Here is a 12,219-nt window from a genome sequence, read left to right as displayed (position 1 = left end):
CATCCACAATGGTGAGGTGGATGCGCCCTGGGCGTGTATCCGAAGCATCACTTTTGCTGTCCTGGGAGGGGTCTGTGGGTCAGGGAGGGGTCTGTGGGTCAGGGTCATCTGAGGAGGAAGCAGATGAAGGGAGTTGTGCACGGGAACTTTTATTTAAGATTTAAGGTTTTTTTGTTTCAAAGGTCCTCATGGCTCAGCAGCAGAAGCATAAATATTGTTAAGAAAGCTGATGATAAAGTTGAATAAAAATCTAAGTCTGATTATGAAAGTAAATTAAATATCTGACAGTGATCATTACACAGTGTGGCTCTAATTCCTCACTTCACCATCTGTGTCGCAGTTTCATGTCTCCAAAATGAGCGTACGCATGGGTCAAAGCTGGCGTGAGGCACCGCACATTTTCACATCAAGTTTGGATTTTATAAATCACAACCTTGGCGTGAAAAGTGGTGTACGCAAGTTTCTGGGCTCAAATTGTGCGTACGCCAGTTTTATAAATCCGACCCCAGACCTGTTGATTTCTTTATGTGTTTCTTTATTTATGTGTTGGGTTTCTCGGGTTTTATAACTCAGGCGACAAGTTTAACACCTTGCTGTGTGAAGTCTTCTGCTCCTTGTAGCCTCGCTGTTCCACCTGCCCTGCTCTCATTCATGTACTCTGCCATGCCACAGATTTTCCTTCCTCTTCTTTCAAATGCCTACCCCCAAAATAAAATAGCTAAACTCAAACAATGCTGTTTTATTCATATCTTTCTAAAGTCTGCAAGAGTTACAACCGATTCAAAGTGAACTCAGAGTAGAAATCTCTCAGAATTGCACCTCATGTCAGATCAGATCTCTTGTTTTCTGTGTTTTAGTAAATGAAGTACTCACGTTCAGGTTTTATGTTTCTTTTTTTATGCCAGAGAGTCAAATGTTTTGAGGTGTGAAGAGCAGCAGGTCAACTGGAATCAATACAATCGTAAAGGCCAGAACAACAACAATAACAACAACAATAACAGCAGACAGAAAAAGATGCTTCCTTTGTGGGACACTGCTAACCCTGCTCTGTGTGAAAACATGCACCTCTGCAGGTAGGAGATTTTTATGCGTTTTTACCTGAATTAAAAAAAAACATTTTTACATGTAAAAAAAAATAAACAGAGTATAATTTTTATCTTTCCCAGATGTCAACAGCAGTACACCCACAGTTGTTCACCCTGCACCTACAGCCACCCACCATCACTTGCTGCTCTTCCTGGACACATCCACCCCCAGCTTCTCTTACCCCGAAATCTGGACTCTTCCTGTCCACCGAGGTACCCAGGACCACCTCTGTCCTCCTGTCAGACTCCCAGCTCAGGCCTCAGGTCTGGATCGTCGTGGCGGTACGGAGGAGAGCACAGCAGCTCGTCAGAACTGATGACAGACGAGTCCATCAGGAAGAATAAAAACTCAAACAGGACCCCCAAAGACATTTCCATAAAGATCATATCGGTGTGAGGACACAGAGAGAACAAACTTCAAGATTTATGTAACTGGGCCAAAATGTCAATCTTCTGTTTCTGTGAAAAAAAACGTCTCTTTGACAAATATTGTTAAAAGGTTTCAGTCAGGACACATAAATCTGAAAGTTACGGCTTTGAGCGGATTGTGATGCCACACTGCTACCTGGTGGACAAAAGCAGTCATTGCACTTTAATCAGATTTCTACCTGATTGTTTACCTGTTAAATAGTTTACTGATTCATTTACATCAAACTGTTATCGAGTGTGAAATGTTGATATTCAGTGGCAGCAGAAAAAATGTAAATGTGAATTTTAAACAAAAAATAATAAAAAAATAAAATTATTTCTACTACAATTAAAGGTCTAAAAAATTCCATTGAGGAAATGCTTATGACCTGCCGCCTTTCATTATGATGCCATAGTTTGACATTAACATCATCTATATTAAGAAAAGAGAGCTGTAGTTATTTTTGTCAAATCTTGATAACATGATGCACAGACTCAAAAATACTGTAAAGTATACAGCGAGTAAAATAAGTATTGAACATGTCAACATTTTTCTCAGTAAATATATTACTAGAGGTGCTAATGACATGAAATTTTCACCAGATGTTGGTAACAACCCAAGTGATCCATACATACAAAGAAATCAAATCAAAAATGTCCAGAAATGAAGTTATTTGTAATAATGTGGAATGGCACAGGGAAAAAATATTGAACACATGAAGAAAGGGAGGTGTAAAAAGGCATGGAAAGCCAAGACACCAGCTGAACTCTCTCAGTAATTAGAAAGCAAGCCTGCCCCTTGTCAGTGCAAGTTAATATCAGCTGGTTCAGTCCCAAATGATGGCCAGGTATCACACAAGAACCATCTGATGATGGGTAAAAGTAAAGAGCTCTCTCAAGACCTTCACAACCTTATTGTTGCAAAGCATAATGATGGCATCGGTTACAGAAGAATGTCTAAACTTCTGAAGGTTCCAGTGAGCACTGTTGGGGCCATAATTCAGAAGTGGAAAGAACATCATTTCACCATAAACTGACCACGACCAGGTGCTCCTCACAAGATTTCTGACAGAGGAGTGAAAAGAATGATCAGAAGTGTTGTCCAAGAGCCAAGGACCACTTGTGGAGAGCTTCAGAAAGACCTGGAATTAGCAGGTACGATTGTTTCAAAGAAAACAATAAGTAATGCACTGAACCACCATGGCCTGTATGCACGCTCACCACGCAAGACTCCACTGCTGAAGAAACAGCATGTTGAAGCTCCTTTAAAGTTTGCTGCACAACATTTAGACAAGCCTGTGTAATACTGGGAGAATATAGTCTGGTCAGATGAGACCAACATTGAACTGTTTGGATGCCAGAATACACATCATGTTTGGAGGTCAAATGGCACTGCACATCAGTCCAAAAACACCATACCAACAGTGAAGTTTGGAGGTGGGAACATCATGGTGTGGGGCTGTTTTTCAGCATATGGTACTGACAAACTTCAAATAATTGAAGGAAGGATGAGTGGAAAAATGTACAGAGACATTCTTGATAAAAATCTGCTTCCATCTACCAGGATGATGAAGATGAAACGTGGCTGGACATTTCAGCAAGACAATGAGCCCAAACACAAAGCCAAGGAAACTCACAGTTGGTTTCAGAGAAAGAAACTAAAGCTGCTGGAATGGCCCAGCCAATCACCTGACCTGAATCCAACAGAAAATCTATGGAAAGAACTAAAGATCAGAGTTCATAGAAGAGGTCCACGAAACCTTCAAGATTTGAAGACTGTTTGTGTGGAAGAATGGGCCAAAATCACACCTGAGCAATGCATGCCACTAGTTTCTCCATACAGGAGGCATCTTGAAGCTGTCATTGACAACAACGGCTTTTGTACAAAAGTATTAGACAAATTTCAGTAAGTGTGTTCAATACTTTTTCCCTGTGCCATTCCACATTATTACAAATAACTTCATTTCTGGACATTTATGGTTTGATTTCTTTGTATGTATGGATCACTTGRGTTGTTACCGACATCTGGTGAAAATTTCATGTCATTAGCACCTCTAGTAATATATTTACTGAGAAAAATGTTGACGTGTTCAATACTTATTTTACCCGCTGTAGTATCCTATAACTTGGTATAAATGTCAAGTTTAAAGTATGTGTCGGGTTGACTTTGAGCTACTACCACATCAAATTTTAGCTTGATGTCTGTGTGAAATACACTAAGTTATAGCTCCATAGGATAAATTTGGTTAGCTGTGGTGTCCATTTTGAATTGGATTGTCTCCAAAAGGTAATCAGCTGTAAATGAACATCCAATGATAATTTCCTGAAAGTTTCAATAAAATTCGTCCGGGGGCTCATGAGATATTTTGCTAACAGACAAGTGAAAACACACACGTGGCCAGGGGGGTGGGGGTCAGTCCGGAGGGAGGGACCGAAGCGCAGACCGGACCGTTTCACCGGGGGAAGTTTACTTCAGGCTGTCCTGTCTGTCCGAGCCGGCAGCTCTGACAATGAAGGGTAAGATAGTTTCATTTGTCGCTTTCAGTGGATATTTGCGCGCTGCGTCGGTGCGCCTCTTTATTCTTGTGTTCGCTGGTTAAATCAGCTGAATCAGGTGAGAAATTATTTCCTCAATTTCATTTAATATCAAATAGGCGTTCTGCGTTATTATGATCCAGTTTTTATGCTCTGAACTGAAGAAATTATTGGCTGGATACATTTTGAAACAGTCATGTCTTCAAGCAGATTGTGAGTGTTTTGTTTGTCACTGATCACCTGCAAAAGTTGACTTTCACTGTTGAAATGGCCTTAAAGAAGACTGAGCCTGAAAATAACGTCACTCTGCTAAACATGGTAATAAACCTCTTAGTCATGTATTTTCAGAACAGGGCTAATGCTGAGACTGTTGAAGCTCTGCAGGGTCACTGCCTGTTTAAACACACTCACACACAAACAGTCACACACAAACACGCACACACAATTATGCACACACCAGGGTCTAGATTTCCTATGGGTCAGGTTTTGTCTGTGGAGCAGAGTGGATGTTTTTTTTTTTTTTTTTTAAGTTATGGTGTCTCTTTAACCCTCCAGGCACTGAAGGCTACGATGAGCAGCTCCGGATGGACGCCTGCTTCCTGTGCTCCCAGCAGAGCATGGACTCAGACCTGGTGGACAGAGTGGTGCTGCAGCTCAACAGGATCTACCCCCAGATACTCAGTGACAAGGAAGCCTGCAAGGTCACTACAGACAGATCCCATGAACATTTCACTGGTTTCATGTTTTTGGACCAGGTGGCACGGTGACTAAGTTGTTGCCTCTCAGCAAGAAAGGTTGCCGGATCAAATCCTGGCCAGAGACCTTTCTGGGTAGAGTTTTGCATATTCTCTCTGTGCATGCGTGGGTTTTCCAGCCCTGTTGAGAAGGGTCAGAGTGGTTTAAAAATAAAGATCTTGTCAGTCACACTATAAGGTTTTGAACAGCTTATGTTGACTTTTGAAAATACTGTTATGGTTAAATTAGATATTTGATCTAATCATCAGCATGTGTACATTCAGGAGAGGCTCCCAGTACATTTATTTTTATTCCATCTTCACTGTAGACGTCTTCAGTGTTGGGAAAAACAAGTTGTCTAAAGCAGTGGTTCTCAAACCTTTTGGGTCAGGGGACCCCTTGCAAGGGCGAAAAAAATTCAAGGGACCCCTTCATAAACCCCATGCTGTTTTAAAAGATAATTGATTGTCATTTCAACCCCTAAATGCCATAGGAATATACATTTTAATTAAGTTTATTATGTTTGTTTTATCAGTTCATTGTTCTTCATGCATTTTAAAAAATAAAAATCAAATTAACATTTTAGTAAAAAAATTTGAGGACCCCCAAGTTACCTCTCGTGGACCCCTGGGGGTCCAGGGACCCCAGTTTGAGAACCTCTGGTGTGAAGTGTAAGAGTGTGACAGAGCCTTCACATTCTGCAGTCTAAACGATATCACCAGATGTCACAGTCAGTGGGCGTAAATAACCCACAGCTACTACTGCATCATTTTAGCTCAATATTTGTGAGATGCATCAAATTATCTCCATTTTTATTTTTTATTTTTTTGTCAGTTAGCTGTGGTGGTCATCTTGAATCAGGTTGACGCTATAACTCTTGCTCTTACATCAGCTGAATCTTTTTCTCAGTAACGAGCTAAATCCGTTTACTTCATTATATGAAACATCATCTACAGTGCAGGGATATTCACAAGCACCTGTCTTCAGCCTGTATTTCTCTGCAGTTCAGGAACATGAGCGCGCTCACCGACGTGAGGTTAGCTGAGCTGCTGAAAGTCCTGCAGGTGAAAGGTGAAGACGCATGTTATGAATTCTACAGAGCGCTCCACATCCACGCTGAGGACGTCTACTCCAAGCTGCCCACTCGAGTCAGACACCGAGGTAACAACACCCACCAGAACCTCCCAGAGTGGCTGCATTTATTTATCAAGATGGTAAATAGTGCTAAAGTAGTGCAGCATGTAAAATCATATTTTTAAAAAATGTTTTTTTGTGTGTGTGTGTTTTTGTTAACACTCCTAAACCCATGTTCATGTTTCTGTTGAAATTTTACAAATGTGACCCATCACATCAAATGAGGATGAATATTTTTATAATAATGCATTTATTTAAAATATTTTAATAATAATAATAATAATAATAATAATAATAATAATAATAATAATAATAATAATAATAATAATAATAATAATATTATTATTATTATTATTATTATTATTATTATTATTATTATATTTGAAAAGTGCCTTTCAGGACACCCAAGGACACTTACAGCATTATATCATAGAAGAATGTGTGAAATTACAGAGACAAGCTGGCATGAGTAACAGAGCGTGGATTACAAATGAAGTTAAGATGGATGTGCTAATCTAAAGAGATGTGTTTTCAAAGCAGTCTTGAACACAGGAAGAGAGGTGGTGTTTCTTAGGTCAGGTGGTAGAGAGTTCCAGAGGAGAGGTGCAGAGCAGGTGAAGGCCCTGCTCCCCATGGTGGAGAGGCGGGCGGTGGGTGCTTGGAGGTTTTGAGAAGAAGAGGATCAGAGAGAGCGGGAGGGGATGGAGATGTGTACGAGGTCGGACATGTAAGGATGGGCAAGATGGTGGATAGCTTTGAACGTGAGAAGAAGAATTTTGGAGACGATGCGTGATTTGACTGGGAGCCAGTGGAGTTGCTGCAGGACTGGGGTGATGTGGTTATGGGAGGAGGTTTGGGTGATGACACGTGCAGCCGAGTTCTGGACCATCTGAAGCTTATGGAGGGATTTGTTGGGGAGGCCAAAAAGAAGAGAGTTACAGTAGTCAATCCGTGAGGTCACAAGACTATGGACAAGGATGGCTGTGGTGCGGGGTGTGAGAGAAGGATGGAGACGGTTGATATTTCTGAGGTGGAAGTAGGCAGACCGAGTAACATTATTGATGTGAGCAGTGAAGGAGAGAGTAGTGTCGAGGATGACACCAAGACTCTTGACCTGAGGGGAGGGGGTTAGCAGAGAGTTGTTGATAGGAATGAGGAGATTATTAGATTTTGAGAATGAATTTTTAGTGCCGACAAGAATGATTTCTGTTTTATTCAGTTGAAGGAAATTGTCTGAAAACCAGTGATTGAGTTCATTGAGACAGTCAGTGAGGATGGAGGGATGGTGTGTGGAGTTTGGCTTGGTTGACAGGTAGAGCTGTGTGTCATCGGCATAACAATGGAAACGGATACCAAATTTGCGGAAAATGTAACCAAGAGGAAGGAGGTAAGTAATGAAGAGAAGGGGTCCAAGGACAGAGCCTTGGGGCATGCCAGTGGAGGGGGATGACTCAGAGCAGAAGGATTTAATCTGGATGAATTGAGTGCGGTCTGAAAGAAAAGATTTGAACCAGTCAAATGCAGTACCTGAGATGCCAATGGATGTGAGTCTGTTGAGGATAATAGAATGAGAGATTGTATCAAAAGCAGCACTTAGGTCAAGTAGGATGAGGATGGACAGGAGACCAGAGTCAGCAGCAAGGAGAAGATCATTGGTGATTTTTATGAGGGCAGTTTCAGTGCATTGGTGGGGGCAAAAACCAGATTGAAACTCCTCATAAAGGTTATTGTTGGAAAGGTGAGAGTGGAGTTGACTGGCAACAACTTTTTCCATAATCTTGGAAATGAAGGGCAGGTTAGAGATTGGATGAAGATTACTGAAGTTACTTGGGTCGAGACCGGGTTTCTTGATGATGGGGGTAATGGCTGCAGATTTAAAAGCTGTGCGAACAATACCAGAGGTCAAGGAGGAGTGGATAATTGTGGTGATGATAGGGAGCAGACGGGAGGCAGGATTTAACAAGAGCAGTGGGGAATGGATCGAGCTGGCAGGATGAGGGCTTAGACTTGCTAATGATATCTGAGATGTCAGCGGCAGGGGGAGGGAGAAGACAGAGGTGGACGGATGGATGGGGGAGTTCAACTTGTGAGCTGCAAGGGGTGTTTGGGCCAAGGTGTTTGTGAATAGTAAGAATTTTTTCATTGAAGWAGGACATCAGTGAGTTACAAAAATCAGTGGACAACATGTGAGAGGGTAAAGAGTTATGAGATGAGACTGTACGGTTGAGGATAGAGAAAAGAGTCTGAGAGTTGCCAAAATTGGAACTGAGGATGTTAGAGAAGTAGCTGGATTTGGCTGGAGAAATACTCTCCTTATACTGTTTGATGTGGTTCTTGAAGAGTTCCTTGTGAATTGTGAGACCAGTTTTCTTATAGAGGCGCTCCAGCCTCTGACCTTTGGATTTCAATGAACAGAGTTCAGGAGTGAATCAGGGTGCAGTTTGAGAAGGAGACAGACCAGGTTTTTAACGGAGCGACAGAGTTAACGATGGTGGTGAGGCTGTTATTGTAGAAAGAGATAAGATCATCCAGGTTAGAAGAGTTGAAGGAGGAAAAGGTATTGTCAATATGGGAAAGAAGAATATCATGATTTATTTTCTTAATAATACAAAAGGAGAGAGAGCGTTGAGGTTTGATAGAAAAAAATTTAAGCTTGACACTAAAAGAGCAACAGGTGATCAGTAAATGGAAGTTCAGCAGAGGTACAGTTGAGGGAAGTGAGTCCTGAACAGCAGCGTAAGTAAGCAAGCAAGCAAGCAAGTTTTATTTATAAAGCGCCTTTCACAGAAATATATCGAAAAGGTGCTGTCCATTCATTAACAGCATAAAAATGGTGAAAAGAATAAAATGAAACAGAAAAACATAATTACACATAAGCAACGAAAATTGAAACATCAAATCAAGAATTAATTTCTAAAATTGTAAATCAAACACAAGGTCAATGCATGTCAAAATATACAATAATACACAAAAACATAATGAATGCGGGAGAGAAAATATGGCGTAAGTTCAATAGTAAAGAAAACAAAGATTAACGAAGCATTCTCAATGGAGGTAGGCTGGTAGTAATGGTGAAATGGTTAGCTAAGCGCTTGAGAGAAAAAGTGAGATTTTAGGAGTGTCTTGAAAGAGACAATGTTATTAATAGAGCGCAGATTAAAAGGGAGTTCATTCCAGAGCCTGGGGGCCACAGAGGAGAAGGCACGGTCACCACGGGTCATGAAGCGAGTGAGGAGAACCATAAGGAGATGTTGATCCTGTGAGCAGAGGTCCCGTCTGGAGTTGTAAGGGGAAATGAGACTTTTAATGTATTTAGGTGCTTGGCCATGAAGAGCTCTGAAGGTGAGGACCAGGATTTTGAACCGGATTCTGAAATGAACCGGAAGCCAGTGAAGTTCTGCTAGGATCGGGGAGATGTGGGTGAATTTGGAGATTCGGGTTAGGAGTCTTGCTGCTGAGTTTTGGGCAAGCTGAAGACGATTTAACTGTTTCTGGTTAAGACAGGTGAACAAGCTATTACAATAATCTAAGCAGGTAGAAATGAARGCATGAATTACCATTTCCAAATCTGAAGTGGACAGCAGGGGCCGGAGTTTTGAGATATTACGGAGCTGAAAATAGCAAGTGGAAACCAGGTTCTTTATGTGTTTATCTAGTGATAGATCTGAGTCAAGATTTACTCCCAGGTTGTGCACATTCTGCTTAGCAGTTGAACTCAAAGAGCTGAGATGTTCTTTTATCTTAGGGATTTTATTTTCAGGGGCCAGGATCAGTGTCTCTGTCTTACTGAGGTTTAAAAGTAACAAGTAGTCAGACAGCCACTGGTTGACTTTTGTGACACATTTTATAAGAGAGATGAGCTTGTGGGTGGTGGAGTCATTAAAGGAGCAGTATAACTGCAGGTCATCTGCACAGAAATGGTAGGAGATGTCAGGAAAATATTTGATGACCTCAGTCAGGGGGCGGATGTTGAGCAGGAATAGAATTGGGCCCAGGATGGAACCCTGTGGAACTCCGCAGGTGAGTTTGGCTTAATCAGAGAGAGATTGACCTAATAAGACTGAGAGAGAGGGGTCTGAGAGGTATGATTTGAACCAGTCTAGCACCACCCCGGTTATCCCTATGTCTTTCAGGTTTCGAAGGAGAATAGAGTGATCGACAGTGTCAAAGGCTGAGGACAGGTCCAGTAAGAGGAGGACAGAGTACATGCCTCCAAGGTGTGACCCTTTATGTGGGTGGGAAAGATTTTTGCTATAATTACCCTATCTTCTTTTTAGCAGTAGCTACAAAAAATAAGATTTTGAGCAGAAAAGCCTTAAGTTTTTGTCATTTTTTTCCTGCGAGCTAGCAATGTCTTTTTTCCTTTCCAGCTGGTAAATCTTAATGTCCAAATTTAGTTTGAGGTTACCTCTTTAAAATTAAATCAAAGTTCCTCATTAGAGTAAACTAAAATTAAGATTCAGACAGTTCTCTGGAATCACTCATGATACCAGGATGATCCAGGTATCAAAATGTAGTTTAAAAAGCAGGAATCTGAAAAAGTGCTCAGGTCTTTTTGACCAAATTTTACTTAATCCTTAGTTTGATGTGATGGGTCAAAAAAGGTTATTGAGTTTTAACCCCAGACAGCCCATTTGGTCCTGTGGTAGTGTTCAACTATCCTGTATACCAGCATGTTTTAGCTGCTGAGCTGCCCATATATCCCAACTAAAGAGCATTTGTCTCTGATAAATCACTAATTCTCCTGTGATGGACTTGCAATTTGTCCAGAGTGTACCCCGTCCCTGGCACTGTGACTACTGGACATGGGCACCAGTGTCCCCCGTGACCCTAGAAAAGGAATAAATGGGTATAGATAATGGATGGATAATCACTAATTCTGTTTTAGAGACGACTGACTCAAAAGGTTCTGATGAAGTGATGGTCGCTCAGGAGCGCTACGTGCTCAACGACAGAGGTGAGTCTAATGAAAGTCTTTGAGCAATCGATGGGTTTTCTATTTCATATGACTGGTTTAACAAATACTGTGCAGGCGGTCAGCACAGAGCAGGTGTGAATGATGAGAATTTGACAGCACACTGCATGGACTGAGTAGTGATTACTGATTGAATGCAGCTGGGTAATTACTGATGGATTGCAGGTGTGGTCAGCAGAGCAGTGAGATGTGGTAAAACCTGACTTCAACACTGAAGTGGTAACAGAAAACATGGTTAATGACAAGAAAACACAAAAACTGAAATGTTTTAATATAATGAACTGAAAAACAAGAAAATAAGAGCAATTCAAATAGACAGAACAAATACAAAATAACACAAGTTGTATTAGAGCTCCGGCTCTAGAGGTAAAACTGTAGTAAAGTTTGATGGAGTCTTTTCTACAGTATCCTTACAGTTTTATGTGTGTAAGTGAGGTGCTTCTGTATTCCCTCCCTGATCCACAGAAAAGCTCTATAAGCTCACCTAAGCCCATCTAGTGGTCTGTTGAACCCCCCACCCCACCCAGACACCCTCCCCTCCGCTCATGTCATCAGAATGTGTGCCCGTCTGGTCTGCTCCACCATTCATCATCCCATTACCTCCAGAGCTCTGGCTTTGTGGCTCAGTAAAGCTCACATGTGAAGCAGTTTCCTCTGCCCTGCATTCCTGTGAACAGTCGGGGGGGGGAATCCTCTGGGTCAAAAGTCACCGGCAGGGAAATGGGTCATTAGAGTGAAACGTATCGAAATCCTTAATAATACAGTTTAAACTGGGACTCTGACTAAAATTAAAACACAAGAATTCCTTAAAGAGCTTGTGACATCAAGTTTTTGTAATAAATGTGAATGTGTTTTTTTGAAAAGATAACATTGATAACATGTTGCAAAAAAAATTCATGCTGCTGAGGCAAACAGTGGTTGAAATACTTGTATGTGAAGAAACAGGAAGTGATGTCAAAGGGGAATGACAGAATGTGAACAGAACGTTGCTACAATGGCCGACAATAGAGGCTGTAGAGAAGAATCGGATGTTTCTTTAGATTATTTTTTTAACAGAAAGATGAAGACGAGTCAGAGTTCAAATAATATTGTTTCAATAAACAAAGACCAGGGATTTCTCTTTATTAGAATTCCCCTTTGATGTCACTTCCTGTTTCACTTTGGCTGAGCCTAGTTCAAAAGAAAATATGCCAGTTATGTGACAAAATGGGTAAAATTGTGTGTATTATGCCAAGTTTCTTAAATAAAGAGGTTTTCTTTGACTGTAATTGAAGTATACAGCGGGTAAAATAAGTATTGAACACGTCACCATTTTTCTCAGTAAATATATTACTAGAGGTGCTAACG

At 41.1% G+C, this 12,219-nt stretch overlaps 2 protein-coding genes across 2 annotated transcripts in view; both read left to right on the top strand.

Annotated features, from left to right (window-relative positions):
* The window catches only part of susd3 (sushi domain containing 3), a 7,306-nt gene extending 5,464 nt beyond the window's left edge, over window positions 1-1,842 (top strand). The window contains exons 4-5 of the mRNA XM_014025483.1: window positions 906-1,073; window positions 1,167-1,842. Of these exons, the coding sequence (XP_013880937.1) occupies window positions 906-1,073; window positions 1,167-1,482 (484 nt within the window). The 3' untranslated portion in view covers window positions 1,483-1,842. The remainder of the gene's footprint in view (window positions 1-905; window positions 1,074-1,166) is intronic.
* A 2,084-nt stretch (window positions 1,843-3,926) lies between these two features.
* Window positions 3,927-12,219, top strand: part of LOC106529947 (bcl10-interacting CARD protein) — a 12,765-nt gene continuing 4,472 nt past the window's right edge. Inside the window, exons 1-4 of the mRNA XM_014025482.1 lie at window positions 3,927-4,010; window positions 4,584-4,729; window positions 5,768-5,924; window positions 10,786-10,854. Coding sequence (XP_013880936.1) covers window positions 4,004-4,010; window positions 4,584-4,729; window positions 5,768-5,924; window positions 10,786-10,854 — 379 coding nt within the window. The 5' untranslated portion in view covers window positions 3,927-4,003. The remainder of the gene's footprint in view (window positions 4,011-4,583; window positions 4,730-5,767; window positions 5,925-10,785; window positions 10,855-12,219) is intronic.

This window comes from Austrofundulus limnaeus, unplaced genomic scaffold (assembly GCF_001266775.1).
Source record: "Austrofundulus limnaeus strain Quisiro unplaced genomic scaffold, Austrofundulus_limnaeus-1.0 Scaffold478, whole genome shotgun sequence".
NCBI lineage: Eukaryota > Metazoa > Chordata > Actinopteri > Cyprinodontiformes > Rivulidae > Austrofundulus > Austrofundulus limnaeus.
Note: the sequence above shows the minus strand (reverse complement) of the source record. Positions and strands in the feature narration are given on the sequence as shown.